At 48.7% G+C, this 15763-nt stretch overlaps 8 protein-coding genes across 8 annotated transcripts; 5 read left to right on the top strand and 3 right to left on the bottom strand.

The window, feature by feature from the left end:
* Positions 1-43: 43 nt before the first annotated feature.
* On the top strand, positions 44-2095 carry F5147DRAFT_696019 (uncharacterized protein). The gene is made up of 5 exons (XM_041437410.1): positions 44-1204; positions 1258-1442; positions 1518-1584; positions 1652-1899; positions 1961-2095. Exons 1-4 carry the CDS (start codon positions 279-281, stop codon positions 1656-1658), a joined length of 1185 nt encoding a protein of 394 aa, XP_041292579.1. The 5' UTR covers positions 44-278; the 3' UTR covers positions 1659-1899; positions 1961-2095.
* Positions 2096-2115: 20 nt separating this feature from the next.
* Positions 2116-2904, top strand: F5147DRAFT_745857 (uncharacterized protein; the record flags this gene model as incomplete). The annotated part of the gene is made up of 2 exons (XM_041439792.1): positions 2116-2277; positions 2344-2904. The coding sequence occupies 2 exons, from the start codon at positions 2116-2118 to the stop codon at positions 2902-2904; spliced, it is 723 nt and encodes a 240-aa protein (XP_041292578.1).
* Positions 2905-3167: 263 nt separating this feature from the next.
* On the bottom strand, positions 3168-3629 carry F5147DRAFT_612991 (Cerato-platanin; the record flags this gene model as incomplete). The annotated part of the gene is made up of 1 exon (XM_041432474.1): positions 3168-3629. Exon 1 carries the CDS (start codon positions 3588-3590, stop codon positions 3168-3170), a length of 423 nt encoding a protein of 140 aa, XP_041292577.1. The 5' UTR covers positions 3591-3629.
* A 571-nt stretch (positions 3630-4200) lies between these two features.
* Positions 4201-5424, bottom strand: F5147DRAFT_636228 (ribosomal protein S5 domain 2-type protein; the record flags this gene model as incomplete). Its single annotated transcript, XM_041432907.1, has 4 exons — positions 5078-5424; positions 4577-5021; positions 4356-4523; positions 4201-4308 (listed from the first exon to the last, which is right to left on the bottom strand). The coding sequence occupies exons 1-4, from the start codon at positions 5356-5358 to the stop codon at positions 4201-4203; spliced, it is 1002 nt and encodes a 333-aa protein (XP_041292576.1). The 5' UTR covers positions 5359-5424.
* Positions 5425-6130: 706 nt separating this feature from the next.
* F5147DRAFT_695994 (mitochondrial ribosomal subunit S27-domain-containing protein) lies at positions 6131-6969 on the bottom strand. Its single transcript, XM_041437409.1, has 2 exons — positions 6612-6969; positions 6131-6562 (listed from the first exon to the last, which is right to left on the bottom strand). Exons 1-2 carry the CDS (start codon positions 6910-6912, stop codon positions 6531-6533), a joined length of 333 nt encoding a protein of 110 aa, XP_041292575.1. The 5' UTR covers positions 6913-6969; the 3' UTR covers positions 6131-6530.
* A 145-nt stretch (positions 6970-7114) lies between these two features.
* F5147DRAFT_577357 (P-loop containing nucleoside triphosphate hydrolase protein) lies at positions 7115-9580 on the top strand (the record flags this gene model as incomplete). The annotated part of the gene is made up of 2 exons (XM_041431393.1): positions 7115-8586; positions 8635-9580. The coding sequence occupies 2 exons, from the start codon at positions 7115-7117 to the stop codon at positions 9578-9580; spliced, it is 2418 nt and encodes an 805-aa protein (XP_041292574.1).
* A 1114-nt stretch (positions 9581-10694) lies between these two features.
* F5147DRAFT_577191 (uncharacterized protein) lies at positions 10695-11705 on the top strand (the record flags this gene model as incomplete). Its single annotated transcript, XM_041431383.1, has 1 exon — positions 10695-11705. One exon carries the CDS (start codon positions 10695-10697, stop codon positions 11703-11705), a length of 1011 nt encoding a protein of 336 aa, XP_041292573.1.
* Positions 11706-12579: 874 nt separating this feature from the next.
* F5147DRAFT_612976 (GMC oxidoreductase-domain-containing protein) lies at positions 12580-15587 on the top strand. The gene is made up of 16 exons (XM_041432473.1): positions 12580-12877; positions 12942-13193; positions 13242-13333; positions 13386-13565; positions 13624-13634; positions 13689-13808; positions 13861-14087; positions 14135-14224; positions 14280-14328; positions 14376-14513; positions 14564-14621; positions 14674-14762; positions 14821-15044; positions 15100-15119; positions 15172-15294; positions 15344-15587. The coding sequence occupies exons 1-16, from the start codon at positions 12832-12834 to the stop codon at positions 15425-15427; spliced, it is 1803 nt and encodes a 600-aa protein (XP_041292572.1). The 5' UTR covers positions 12580-12831; the 3' UTR covers positions 15428-15587.
* Positions 15588-15763: the final 176 nt, after the last annotated feature.

Genomic DNA, 15763 nt, shown 5'->3' with positions numbered 1-15763 from the left:
TCCATTTAAATTATAGGGAACATTTCCAAGCTGTTTTCGTGTTGTTCTCGGGTCTCGATTGTTTCAATTTCCTTGCTCGGCTCACTGACCAGGTTTCAATTTTGATCATCCTGTCGTTGAAAACAAACCCCCTTCATGTGTCTGAGTTCAAATTCACTTAACCTTGGGGCAACAGCAAGCAGTTGATCTAAGATCAACGGCAAGGTTTGTTGATTCAATCATATAACATAACCTTGCCCTGTCCCGTCCGCTTCCCGGAAATCCCTTCAAGGTCTTCAATGCTCTTCACCCCCCAACCTGTCCTCCGCGGATGGTCTCCTCCTTCCGTGGAGGATGACCATGATGTTCATCTTCCAGACCATACATTTCCCCAACCAACGCCTTTTATACCGTCCACTTCTTGCATCACTCACCAACCAATGGCTCCTTCATCTGATCGACGTGCACAGCGTAACAGAAGCAGGGACCCTAGTTGGATTCCTCGACCTAGAAACGCCTTCATTATCTTTCGCTGTGAGTACTCACGCAAGCACAGCCAGGCTGCCCAAGAAGGCGACGACGAATCAGAAGCACCCAATCCTACTGCCAAGACCCTCTCCAAGCGAGCCGCTGAGGCGTGGAAGGAGTTATCTGCTTCTGAAAAGGACATTTATAAGGTCCTTGCAGATAGGGAGAGAGAGGAGCATGCACGTCTTTACCCCCACTATCGCTTTCGTCCAATGCGGCGCCAAATCTCTGGACTGAAGAAACGTCAATACGATATGGGCATGAATAACAACAGTTTCCTGCTGGATTCAGACGAACAAATGCCTCATTATATCGCAGATGTGGATGAAGACTCGCAAGAGGATGTTGTACATCAACAGGTCATGGAGAAGGAAGGGAGCGAGTGTGTTGAGGCATACGGAGACTTCGCACCGAAAGACGCCCTCGGGAACTGTGCCGCAGCTCACCGACGATCGTCGTCTGTCCCGCTACCCGACGCGTTTCTCACTCCCATCCTCCCATCATACGCTCCAAAGGACGACTCATGCAGGGCTCGCTCGACTGAAGGAAGAGAGTGGCCGCTGCGTCCTCTTGATTATGTGTCACAGGCGGCACATGTTCGGTTTGGGAAGGAATTTGAGGCGCAACCTCAGCAATGGCATCCTGCCTCAAACGATCCATCTTCCTTTATATCCTTCACTTTCGGTGCATCGACTGGGGTACGTTTCTGATACATTTTTTCCTTGGATGTGTGCTTAAGCCCATGATACAGGAGCATGATAGCTCGATAGGCAACCCGTCCGAGTCGCACATGTCATTTGAGCTTGACTACCAATCCCCAGAGAGCCAAAATGGACTCACCTACACTCCTTCGTCCTTTACAACTATCACCTCCTCCCTTTCTGGCTGGAATAGCGATCCCCTTTCTCCCTGTATGCCGGGGCAAGAAATGTTGCCTGGTGATGAGCTATTAGCACCTTATGAAGACATGGAGCGTGCACAGGCTCTGGAAGCTTATGCTCTCGGCTTACACAATTTTGACTTTTTCACCCATCCCCTTCCCCTCTCCGAATACCCTGATCATGTACCCGGTATTCCCTGCGACATTGAATATTCGGCACTCTTCCAAGAGCAAGACACAGAATCGTGGAATTCCAACACGCACCCAGTAAAACCTCAGCCACGCGGATGATTTCCGTCACCACTATCTTCACCCTGTAGCCCTATTCCCACTTGTTTCATAGCCCCGCAGTGTTTCGCGTCATTTCTTCTTTACGGTTGCTTGATCCTAATACTCAGCCCCTTGCTCCGCGTTCTAGTATCATTAATATCACCTTTCCACCATGCATATCCACATTTCTCTCGGTTCGCATTAATTCATGTGCATAGTATACTTAGGGACGGATTACTTACCTGTAGGACGTATAATGTTAGCAAACTCAGGAAATTCGAAACTCAAAATCGCTGAGCTTACTAGTTTGAACTTTGCATGCCATCACTTTCAAGTCGCGGCAAACGGCGCTCCCCACAAATTGCAAGCCAACTTCCATGACTCTCAGCAGCATATTTCTTGGATTGTTCGAAAACTCCAAATGGTCATTCCTGGCTGCTTCGGACGACGCGGAAACAATGTCAGCCAAAGGAGATGGGTCAAAACTAAGACACACAGTGGCAGTTTTGACAAACGTCGCCCACATCTCCGCGCCTTTCCTTTCAGTTTTCCTCATTGTCCATCTGTCCGCACCGGTACTTGCAAATGTCGGAGGCTCGAGTTTGTCTTCCAATGTTATGGTGAGTGACACAGTATCGTCAAGTTGGTAACAAAGGGATGTGACGTTTGAATCATAACCGGCGCAGCTTCTCGGTAGGGAGTACTACCAAACTGGCTTTGGGGAGAGATATCTCCTCTTTATGCCTCTGGCAGCCCACGTAGCTTCAAGTATCACGAAAAGGATCATCAGTCCACGTTCAGCACCGCCTCGCAAGATTACCAGCACCCTCAGTCTCGCAGCATATTCAACTCTTCTAATCTTCCTTCCTATACATTTCTACACACACCGCGTTTACCCTGCCACTCCTTCACCACCGATATTCGAAGTAGGGCCCTCAGAGCTGGACTATGAGTTCATCAAAACTGGTTTGGCTAGGTTTCCATGGCGGAGCTGGATCTTGTACGGTGGATTGGTTGCGAGCGTCATGCTCCACGCAGTCGAAGGCGCACAAATCATCCAAGCATCGCGTTTTGCTTCTCGGAAATTCCGCATGCATCCACGAACGCGCAAGATCGTCGCAGGCGCAGCGGTAGTGCCTATATTGGCAGGTCTGTGGACGCTTTCTAAAGAACCGCTTATGGTATTTGCTTCACTGGCAGAGCGGTACGAGGCTGCATTCACTCGGTCTTGGATTTATAGGTTTTAGTCTGGGGTGGGCAGATGTTTATTTGTAATCTCGTAGGTGCGTATATATCTTGAGTTCAATGAACATCCATGAAAGTGAAATACAGTTTCTTGCATAATTGATGTCTAGTTCCAGTCCGTATCGTGACACCATTACCCAAAAGGACGAGAGTTAAACTTGTACTTGAATCTGAATTCAAGTAACCAATGGTGTCTATCAACGGGCACTAAGTTACTCGACATGAGCATCGATTTCGTGTACAAGGAAACCCAACCTGCTTACCTTCAAAGGCCACAAACAGATGCGTTGACCTGAACCGAAGTCACCGATACCCTCCCCAAAAACGCAGCCTCATTGTCAGTCAGCGTGTTCATCGCTGTCTCCGCAATGTTAAACCCTAAACTCGCAACATCAACAGCAAGGACTGCGATTGTCTCGCTGCCGTATGTTACTTCGTAACATGTTCCGCAGTAAACTGAATCCCATCCCGTAACAGTGTAGACACCGCCGACATTGGGGAATGTAGGCAATTGACCAAGAGTCGTGTAGCCCTTGGAGATGAGTCCGTTAGGCCCATCTGAGCAGGCGACTTCGTCGAGAGACAGATCAGCATTATCGTAGGTGTTATCATACGAAAGGCTCTCAGTCTGAGCGAGCACGGGAAGAGTGATAGCAAGGAGGGAGATGGCTGCCGATGTGAACTTCATGATGGGTTGGTGGTGGTCAGAGGTTATACTTTGATGAGGGTGATCGCTGCAGAAGTGTACTACGAACGTACTCCTTTTATCTGATTCGTACACCCCGCTAGTTACGCTGAAAGAACCTGCGTACGAAATAGACCAGCATTCCATGCGGCGTTCTCGCACTCGGAATATGATGTCCGGACATTTCAGGCATCTTGTGTAGGTCAGCAGACTGAGAGGGAGCATTGCTTGACTGGCGAGAACTATTCTTGGCTCAATATCTCTAGCTGGAGGGCAGAGCGTTCAGTTCATTAGCATGCGAGAATGTGACTGAGCTGTTACGCGTGACGTCCCCCATCTGCCAGTGAGTCCGATTTCTCATGCAGGACAGGCTATGCCTTCTACATACCATGTGTCCGATGCCTGCGCACTGAACTTCCCTGTAAATGGATAGATACGTTTCAAATCACGTGTGCCTGGATGCATCAACGGTCAAATATTTCCGGGGTTACTAGCACGAAGGAGGCGGTTACAGTCCAGTCCTGCAACGAAATCATAATCTCAAAGCTATGAAATCGCTTACTCTTTACCACTTCGTCAAGAGTTATTGTGAGAATGCCATATGGTTGTAGGTTTATCTATTGAGAAATCTCTCTCTGGCTTTTTGATTGCGTCTAAAGTCTTCGTCCTTGAGCTTCCCTTCAAGAGCGACCCACACATTCCGAGCATACTTCTCCCCATCCTGAGAGGATTATAATGCAGTGATAAAGATACGTGCTGGATGCTTACCTTCAAGAGGCTTTTGACCTGTGTGAGGTCCGACGCGCCTGTCCCGAGCAAGCGCATGCCTCGCAACAGTGGAGTTGCATCTGACGGGAAGGAGTAAAATACGAGTAACTTGAGAGGCACAGAAGCTTCTTCTTGTAGCGTAGCATCCAGGAAATGCAAGGTTGGTAACTGTTCAGAGGTTAATGACACACCATCGAATTTGAACTCAACAAACAACGAACCAGATTGAGAGTCAGACAAACCGGCCATGCTTGTCTTCCATCTAGGGGTACGCCTTCGTCCCAGTAGTCAGGAAGCTCGAAGTCAGCCACTTGAATCGTCTGTCGTGTGTCCAGTGCGCTGCCGACAAGGGCTGTTTCGTCTGTGTCCACGTCCATAGCCTGAGTTTCGCCTTTCTTCGCGCGGTATTGGACGCTTTTTGTTATAGGTACCTTTGTATCCCATAAAGCTGCGCGTGCAGCCATGAAAATCGCGTCGAATATGTTTCCTGCGTCAGAAAACACTATGATATCGAGATTGAGCAACCAAGATTTCATTCCAGGTATGATACCAAGGTTTGTTGGTCGGATTGTCGGATGAGAGAGGGTAGCATTCAATACGGACGTCATGTCATGTTGCAGGTCATCTAGGGCATTTGGGGAGAGGAGCGGGTATGCAGTTGGAGAGCTATCAGTCCGAGTTGTCCAGTCTTTTCTTTTGAAAGTGTAGCAGAAAAACCGTACCAGGACACAGAGCAAGCCACTCGTCCGCCATCTACACCTTCGCCATCGCCGACGCTCTCAACTTCCAATTTTGCAGCGGCTACGACTTCGGTGCCTCCACCGCCGTCCTGCGCGTTTCTACCGATGCTAACACGTGCGCTGCCATTTGCGATGGGGGCAATTCCAGACTCGAGGGCTATGGTTCGAAAATCTATCAAACCGCGACCGTCTGCTCGTAATGGCGGATCAGATAGTAAGGAGGATTGGATGTAGGCCTTCTCAGCCTTGGATGTTGATGCCATTGATCGATAATTGAATGACTTTCCGTAGGCTCGAAGATTCTGATTAGAATATCATACTTATCATAAATTTGACCGTATTAGGCAGGTATGCCGCGATGTCGCTGTTCATTTCCAGTCAATTCACAAACATGTGTCACCACCCCCCTCTAATAAACCTTAATCTATTGGCCCCCCTTCCCTCAATAGACTCTAATTGTCCTCGCTCAAGTCTCGTGGGTACGCAGACGATGAGGATTTAGCCAGCAAATTCGAGGACCCCAATGCGAGAACATGGGATCCTCATGGATTCGGGAAGCAAACAAGCCCGTACAGAAACAAATACGGCCAAACTCGACTGAACTATCATACAAACGCTAAAATATGGGAGGGAAGGGAGGGTGCGCAAAATTGCTAGCGATACGATTAATTCGAGTGAGAAAGGACTTAGGACTATAAACGATTGGCGTACCTAGCGAGACGAATAATTCGAGTGAGAAGAGGTGAGGACCTCCGAATTCACTAAGTCCCGCTAGTCATAGGCTAAAAACTCCGCTAAAGGAGGTGGCAATGAGGATTGCGAACGACATATTAGTCAGAAACGATGCACGGGGCATCTGCCACAGGTGGCGAAGGGTCAGGCCCTTTGACAAAGCATTTTCGGGAAGACCCGAAAGACAGAGCTGCTGATGAGCTCGCTTGTCCAATTACCCTGGTGTAAATAAAGTTAAACTCGAAAAATAAATGACTTCCTTCCGTTTTCGGCCACTAACGCCAGCAATATCCGCTGACATAATCTGCCTTCATGCAACACCTTGCACAGTGATACCAAGCTACGTTTTCAACCTTTCACCAAGTATGCTAATATCTCTTTCTCCCGACTCTATTTAGATGACACCCAGTGCTCAGTATGACATACTCGATTGTCCATGCGCGGTAATGAACTTCCTACACTTTCTCGCTGTTTCTTAGTTTATTCACGCCATTTCAACTTCACGCGCTCACTATCTTCCTCACAATGTCTCGGTCGAGGGGGCGTGTTAGAGTTTAATATTAATATCCACCCTTCATCATCGTTCGATGTCCGAATCCCGACTACGTATATATACCTACGTAGAGACCATCCTCTCTTTGTCGTCTCCCGCCATGTCGTAGACACACAAAATAGGGTCGTTCTCCAGCTCCAACACAATGCATCATCGCCTCCTGCTGGCTCTGCGACTGTCACCTGAAACGAAGCATTAATTGTGCAAATATGTCATAAAGTCTCGACTCACCTTTCTCTTTGGCTTTCTTCGGTGCACCCTTCCCTCTCTTCTTTTTGTCCTCCACATCTTGCAGTCTCTCTTCCTCTGCCAAGTTTATCATTTCCAACTCAGGCCATTGTCTTATGAGCTGTGCAATATTGGCTTCTGGAGTATAATATTTGACCATAGAAGGCCCGCGAAGTCGTGCGCGAAGGTATTTGGCTCCAGTACGTGCTGATGTGGGGTTATACGCAGTTTGAAATATGGAGGAACGTGTCCGTGTCAGCGCTGCAAGTCGCATAGGACGAATGGCGGCTGCTGCGGCAGCCATGGCTGGTGTAAGTATAGTGAGCTTGACTTAGAGTTGACAAGTCATTAATATTTTGAGTGAACCTTCTGATCCTAACATCGCCAAACAACCACTTTTTTCTAACCCGCCTCGTTCGCAGAATACGGTCAACTCTATTCAATGGCTTCATAAAGCCAGCGTAGACTTCTCAATATAACACTATTCTCCTTGGACGTCTGTTGTTATGCTGCCCCGCTGTCGCCTTCTCCTTTCGGGATTCATAAAATCTGAAAGTTGGTTGGAAGCCAGCCAAGTCCACTTCCGTCGGTTTCGCTCCAACGACTCGCGTCAACAACCAAGAAATTCACATTATTCTCCAAAAACTTTTTCCGGTAATCAACGTGGTAGCTTCAAACATGGTGGTCGTTCCAACCCTCAGTACGTCACGAAGCAAAAGAAGGGTCACATCCTGGACGGTTTCTCAGTACGGGACGCTAATGACACTCTCCTCGTCATGGAAAAACAGGTCCACAAATGGGCTGATCTTCCGCACGTACATCGTCGCCTGGAGTCCTTCGGGGTACCACGAACAGACGTCCAGTCCATTCTTTCAATATTCGCCCGAGAGGTCAGCTCTGGGCTCCTTCACAATCCAGTCAAGCAGAAAAAGTACCACGTAGAGAGATTTGTTCTCACAGCAAAAGAACTGAATCAAGGACTCCGGCTAGACCAGAATCTCACTCAACTTTTCTACTCCTGGGCGTCCGACCCCGAGCAACAAGAAGTTATCCTGAAATCAGTGTCGCAGCATACGCTGGAACAAATTTCATATCTATACTCAACCGCAGATATGTCATATCCTGCGGATATGTACCCTAAAGCGCGCTCAATGCGTCGCAAGGTCATCATGCACGTTGGGCCTACTAATAGTGGGAAGACCCACATGGCTCTACGTGCGCTCGCGGCGGCGAAGACTGGTGTCTACTCTGGTCCTCTGCGGCTACTCGCACATGAAATTTGGGACCGGCTCAATAAGGGCCAGATCGTGCCCCTCGGGATGGATCCAGACCCCGACTCTGAGCCAGACACATCTACGAACATGGATATAATCGAAGAGTCAATGTCCAGACCAACCGTACGGAAAGAAGGGAAGGCGAAGTACGCACGAGAGTGCAACCTTCGCACTGGAGAGGAGTTTAGGATCGTTTCCGAGTATGCCGGTCTTGTGAGTTGCACGGTAGAGATGACGTCTTTGAGTCTTCCGGTAGAAGTGGCAGTCGTGGACGAGATCCAAATGCTTGCTGACCCAGACCGTGGATCCGCATGGACCGCTGCTGTGTTGGGTCTACCTGCCGAAGAACTCCATTTATGTGGCGAAGAAGTTGCGGTCCCAATTGTCCAAGCGCTCTTGAATGATACAGATGACGAACTTTTTATCAACCGCTACGAGCGTTTGACACCTCTTACTGTTCAAGACGAATCTCTCGAGGGAGATTTCGGTAGAGTCCGAAAGGGCGACTGTCTTGTCGCTTTCTCGAGAAGCAGCATATTTGCGCTGAAGCGCAAGGTAGAAGAGAATACAGGTTTGCGTTGTGCCGTTGCATATGGGCGACTTCCACCTGAGATCCGTGCCGAACAAGCGGCGCTCTTCAATAATCCTCATAGCGGCTATGACGTGATGATCGGAAGTGATGCCATCGGCATGGGACTTAATCTGTGAGTACTTTGCACCCTTCATCGTATTACCCGTCTCATTCGGCTTAGCAAAATCAAACGGATCATCTTCGAGACCTTGCGCAAATTTGACGGTACTGTAGAACGCGCTCTATCAGTTTCCCAAATCAAGCAAATTGCTGGGCGTGCGGGACGCTATGGCCTTCATGGTGAACCTGGAGGCTTCGTTACGACTCTCCATGCAGATGATCTCCCAATGCTTCACTCTGCGATTCTGCGCCAACCAGATCCTATCATATTTGCAGGCGTCTCTCCTACTTTGGCCTGGGCTGAGAGTGTTCTTCAAGCACTTCCTGCCGGTGCTTTGCACCACACGTTATTGGAGGTGGCCCCATATGTCTCCAATGTTCGGCCCCCTTGCCGTGCCTTCGTTCCCTCCAAGATTGAGGAAAGATCTCGGTTCATCGAAACTCACGCCAAACATATGAAACTATATGATAGACTTCTCATCGGCGGTTCACCAATGAATTGGCGAGATGCCCTTGCAGTGGAATTCACAGCTCGCCTATGTCAGATATACAACGAGAAGATCCGAGTCCCTATCTTGCACGCCCTCCGGGTCGGCCCGTATATAGAAGCACTGGAGAATGTGGAAGGGATGATGTCCGGCGGCAAGTCTTCTGCTGGTGCGCCGTCTCAGGGCCTCGTAACTCTTGAGGGACTTCACAAATCGCTCGTGCTCTATCTGTGGCTCAGTCATCGCCTGCCTGTGGCGTTCTATCAGTCGGAGGAAGCCTACGCACTTAAGGAGCGCACAGAAAAAGCCCTTGATTGGTGTCTGCGGAACGTGTCTACGAAGGTGGCAGACAGACAGCCCGCTAGTCTTGGACTGAGGGTTTCTTCGGAAGCCGAGGACGGTGTAGAATATCGCCGTATCCCAGCCACCCGCCCTCAGGAAGAGAGTAACCGAGAGTTGGGGGTGAGGTATGCAAAGTTGTTGAATTCGGAAAGGCGGAGCGCTCGTAGTCAACGGTAGAAATCCGAGGACGTCGGAGATCAAATCCACTTGGATACAGCATTGAGGCGGTCCTCCCACATGGTGTCGCGCATGTCGACCCTTTGGCGATCTGCTGCGGTGGGCGTTGCATCGTTTTCATTAGACATGATACGTACGTAATCAAAGGGTTCTTGATATTCTTTTACCTCTCGGACTCCTATTTCAGACTCTCAGCGAAGATCACATTGACTATTGAAGATTCTCCGACTGGCATGGCTGCATCGCTCGATTTGTCTGTGGGGTAGAGAGGGCCACAACTTTGACATGCGCAACAACCACCTGCATGCTCATAGTGTCTACACTCGCATTAATTACCTGTCCATGTCAAGTCTGACGCCATTCTAGCAAGGGGCGAGCACGTGGCCATGCAGGCACTCCGAATCCACTCGACTTTGCCGAGGCCACGAGGGTATTGGCACGATGTCGTGCAGCTTTGTCTCAGGGACGATTCTCCAAAGTTGAGCACGCTCGGCCACATCTCTTCTTAATGAGTGCGAACAAGATCGTTGAATGTTGAGGGCGGCAGCAGCAACTCCGGAAATAGACAACTCTGACAACGCAGCAGGAACAGTATGATCTCCGTATCTAGCCGAATTCATTGACGGACATGAGAATTCTGTGCTGTGGTTGTTTGTTGTGATTAATTCATACTGTACTACGGAATTTTCGGTGGATCATGTACCATTATTGTGATAACAGCCCACTAACTCAGGGATGGAGAGTTCATCAGCGGTTTGCATAATTAACAGCCCTCGCAGCGCCTCGCTTAGCAATCAGAAAGAGGAAGAGGTATGTTTCACTGCTATCCGCACAAAAAAAATCACATCGATATGCTGCCTCACGGTGCGGCTCATGCGGATGACGCAAGCTGGAATGAATGCCACAGACAGGTGTTTCCCGTACCGCGCGGATGTTTGAACACGTGGATCGCATTCACATATAATCAGCCGGAACCGACTGGTGAATGCAAAACCTCAGAATGGCGCTTCCCATAGTGGTTGCAGTAGCTTTGTGGTCGCTGGCTATCGTCGTTTTCGGGGCATGTCATGTCACCCGCACTCGGACCCACCGCACAGCTAGCGCTGTCAAGGCAATGCTGAGACCAAGAAACGTCGACCATAGAGCCGAAATTCGTTCTCGCGTCCATCTTCATGAACACTTCGCTCTAACATCCTCAAGTGCGATACTCGACCCCTCAAAGCACGACCGCTTCGTACAAGACACGAGAAAATTGATCGACTCCATCAGCCCCCAGCAATGTGCTGGGTGGCAAAGATTTGTGAAATGTGCTGAGAAATGCACAGAAATATTCCTTCCAAGCCGAGAAGTCGACTTCGCCGCTTTTATACAAAGCGTCACTTTTTGCATCATAATTACTGGGTTCTATGGAGTAGACCCTGGAACTCTTTCCCCTGTCGATGTCGCCTTCATGACCAACGCACTCAACCACCATCCGGATGGTATCTTGCGGCAAACTCCCCATTATCCTGGCGAACTTTACGCGATGAGGGAACGTGTTTGTAGATGGGTTGGGAGGGAGCGCGCCTCTCAGGCCTTGGAAACTATTCTTCCCGCGTATGAGTCTATGTGGCGTCTAGCTGCTGTCACACTGGCCTATGCGAATGGCAATCAACACATGCACAATGCCTTCCTAGATTTCAGCGAGAATCCCACCCAGAAGCAGTTCCGTTCTTTCAAAGTCAAGAACACTCGGCCAAGCGTAGAAGCCATCATCAATGAAGTCCTGAGGTTGCACCCACCCATTCAGCACATTGCACGCAAAAGTCGACACCCCTTGTGGAAGCGTCTTTTTTATCCTGCGCAAGAAATAGCTGACATCGGAGCTGTTCATCGCTCGTGTGTATATGGCACGCGTCCAGAGACCTTCGATGCGATGCGCTTCCATCCTCAGCATGAACGTCCAGTCAAGATGCAACTACTTGCTTTTGGACACGGCGGGCTGAGCTGCGTCGCGGAAGAATGGGCGCCAATGGCTACAGCGCTCATTGTCGCCAAAATTATGGACAGAGTGGATGATGTCGGTTTTGTCCTTATTGGAAAGGCATTCGATGCAAGGATGTACCGAAATACGAGGACAGGCTAGGATGGGTGGATGGTCAGAAATAAAGAGAAGGGGAAGGTTTCTCGAGACTCTTCCTAATATTTCTATTAGTTAAATCAAACTGAACTTCGTAGCTACACACAGAAACATTCAGCATCCCATAAATATCACATATCCATTTCAATCCACGTATCTATGATCTTGATTACTTAGCCTGTTGTTTAAAAGTCATCGATGATTTACCGAGGCATTCCGATTTTGGGGAGGCGGATCGTAATGCGCAGGGCAGTGCTCATTCACCCGACATGCAAGCACGGGAGCTCCACGACGGAAGTTCTTCAAAAACGTGTAACGGCCCTGAAACCATTGTCCGCCAGGCCATGATGCTTCTGTGAATAGTTAATATCGTGTTTCGCTACGTCGCTTAGTCCGAGAAATGAACCGTATACGTTCATGCTGGAACTTTGAGTAAAGAGGAGAAGAGCATGGCTCAACACTGTATGATTACTCCGATGTGCTTCTTGATTACTAATCCAGCACATGTATAGGCGTTGCAAACGGATTTCGTTTCTCAACGATAGGTGGAGCATGTATCATGTGTACGTACCAGTTGCAGCTTGACAGCGCAAGTGTGTCCTGTGCGGGTTTCCACAAGCACACCAAGTAGCAGTGATGTCTCGTAATGCATTGCAATTGTGCGCTGGTGGACAAGCCCGACAGCGTCCAGTGGCGGCTCAAAGCCCAGCGAGCGGGTCGTCCGAGTCAAATGCGGGATATATACCTGACGCACAGTCAGGCGGCTTTGTCGCCTTTGGGCCTGATGTTGGTTAGTTTTTCGGGGTCCTAGTCGGGGTGCCACCTGGCATGAGACCAAGGCATTTTAATGCGGGCCGTGCATCACGTTATGAGCTTACTAGTCACGAGTGTAGTATGCACTGCATCTTGCGTGTTTTTATACTACGCTAACCTTGAATTCATGATACATGGTTTATGGTACGTATTATTAATGTTATCGATTGATGCAGATGACTGATACTAACGACTGCGCTCGGAGTCTCGGCCTTGGTCATTCATTTGAACAGCGGTGGCTGCTGAGATACTATAAGTTGTACACACCTGCGGCATAGTGAGTTGGTGACTGCGACTGGCTCCCTAAACAGCAAAATCAATGTCTTATCCGTTCTTATCAGAGTTTGATATCATTTTTGCTGGAGGTGAGCACTTGAGCATTGACATCTTGCACACAGCGTTACTCTTAACATGGCTCTTTGTGTGCAGGCGGCAGTACAGCTTGCGTTGTCGCGGGTCGCCTGGCAGCATGCGACCCCTCGCTCAGGATCTTAATTCTGGAAGGAGGTCAACACACCCTCAATAAAGCTGCGCATGTTCAACCCTACCAATATTTCACCCATCTGGCACCGACGTGTACTACGATGACATTCAACATTGGAAATCCTTCACCCCATCTCAACGGTCGTGCACCAATTGTTCAGTGCGCCCATTGCGTTGGTGGAGGGTCAAGTGTGAACTGTTCGTATTATTGCTGCAACAATGAGCAGGACTCTGATGCTTGGACAGTTATGAATTACACTCGTTCACCTGCCTCAGATTTTGATGATTGGGGAGTTGATGGTTGGGAATCTAAGAACTTGATTCCCCTCATGAAGAAGGTCCTCAAACGTGTTGTCTGCACATTTCTCAAGCTGAACTGTTATTGCATAGCTGGAGACATACGAGGTGCAGGCCGATCGTCTAACCCATGGGTACGATGGGCCTATCAAGGTGTCTTCTGGTGGGTGTAAAATGAGTATTAGCGAAGACTTTATCCGTGTTGGCACGAAATATCACAAGAGGCCATTTTCCGATGACTCCGAAGATTTAGAAACATGCAATTCTTACAGTGTGCGCCACCTCATTATGCTCCTTCTCCCTCTGCCACCACTGACAAAATTTGTCTCAGCCATGGTTCAAGTGAGCATGTCCTCGTAGTCTATCATGACTTAGGCTCATGCAATATATGCAAAGGTACATTAACGGGACAACTGGAACGCGTTCTGACGCTGCACATTGTTATGTCTATAACCAAGCTCACAACCCCAATTTACAAATATGGGCTGGCAAGCGTGTAAAGCGCGTGATCTTCGAGTAAGTGTTGCACCCTGGATTGTGATTGTGCTCAACTACTGACGAGTGAAAGGGATAAACGTGCTGTAGGTGTCGAGTTCACCAACGACCCGGTGTCTTGTCCAGACGCAGATCAGTCATCGAGTACCGTGAGAGCATTAAAACTTGTCGTCATCTCTGGCGGGGCCTTCGGTTCGCCAGCCATCCTTGAGAGGTCTGGGATTGGTGCCGAGGCGGTCCTCAAGCAGTGCGGTATCGAGCAACGTGTACACTTGCCCGGCGTTGGAGAAAACTATCGAGGTCTGCGTTTACATCTTTATCTCATAATCTTTATTCAAGGTTATCAGATCATATTAGCGCCTTCGTTCCGTACTTTGTTGGTGACGAATTTGTTACCATGGACCGGCTCTGGCGTGGGGAGGAGAGTGTTATACAGGGTAAGCAAGCATGTTCTCGTCATGTTCTCAGCACTTTCTAAGTACCCACGCGCAGAACACCTTGCGCGATGGAAAAGTCATAGAAAGTCTCTCATTGCTCAAAAGTTGGCACAATGTTTCGCTCTTTGTAACGCACTTATTAGTATTTCAGCGGCAACGATGCAAAAATCAAGTGGCGTCCTGACGACGAAGAATTGAAAGTCATGGGTTCAACTTTCGAACCACGATGGAAGGAGTTCTTCCAGGATCGCCCGGAAAAAGCCGTTGCAATATGGACACTCTTTTCAGGGTGTGTGCAATCCTTTGCTTTCATGACGTTCGAATGCTCAGGATAGCCAGATTCCTTCTGTCAAGTGACTTTCCACCTCGCAATTACATGACTGCCGAAATGATTGCAGTACTACTTTCCATACACCCTGTGATTTTTGTTCTGAACACAGGTCCTATAGCTTTACCCCGTGTCTGTTGGAAGTGTTCATGTTAAATTGGGAGCGAACGGCAAGGAAGACATCGACTTCACTACAGGCTACCTAGATGAGTAAGTAGGCACTTCTTTCATTTCAACCAGACCCGTCTGACCATGATAATCCGCCTAGTCCGTCGGATATTGTACCTCTCAACTTTGGGTACAAAAAACTGCGCGAAATCTGTCGACGCATGCCTTCTTACCGAGGTGAAGTCGCCGCCTTCCACCCTCATTTCCCAGAGGGAAGTACTGCAGTCTGCGGAGAAGCGACCGGTCCAGTGGACTTAGATGCGCCCGACATCATCTACACTGCAGAAGATGACGAAGCGATCGAAAAATTTCATCGTGGCAACAGTATGTCCTGAATTCATTTTTCCATACTTGAGGTAACATACCGATCGAATCCCAGTCCAAACGTCTTGGCACTCGGTATGTGTAACTTGAACTCTCATCAGGAGGTGCCTTATCCTTGCGTGTGCAGCTCGGGACTTGTGCCATGAAATCAAGAACAGATCAAGGAGTCGTTGACGCTCGGCTAAATGTGTATGGTGTGACAAACCTGAAGGTTGCAGACTTATCCATCGTGCCGAAGAATGTTGGTACGGTGAGTAGTGAACGAGAAATTATTGAAGCATAGTTTGACCTTCTTTCAGAACACTTATTCGACGGCGCTCATCATTGGAGAGAAGGCTGCGATGATCATTGCTGAAGACTTGGGTATTGAATACAGACTGTGAAAGTTGTTGTCCGAAACTCCTCAAGCGCGTCTTTGATGCGCATCCTCAGAGTAATCCTGAACATGCATTTGGCATGACTCGGATGTACATGCTGATTGTATATTATTAAGCCATCTCAAAGGATGCACAGTATGAATTATATGGATTCCATGTAACGTTCTTCAGGGCTAGTGAGATCACATGATGTAATGAACAAGGCAGTGGTGACAAGAAGTAGGTATTACTTGAAGAGTTGATTTACAACGGCGAAGCACAATTTGAAGTAACTTGGTTATAGGAGCTAATTTCAATGGCGAGCGACATCTGCCGGATGCTAATATAATTCACTGCAATAAA

The sequence above is a fragment of the Suillus discolor genome (genome assembly GCF_016758755.1).
Source record: "Suillus discolor strain FC423 chromosome Unknown F5147scaffold_29, whole genome shotgun sequence".
Lineage (NCBI taxonomy): Eukaryota > Fungi > Basidiomycota > Agaricomycetes > Boletales > Suillaceae > Suillus > Suillus discolor.
This window is presented reverse-complemented; position numbering and strand designations above follow the sequence as displayed.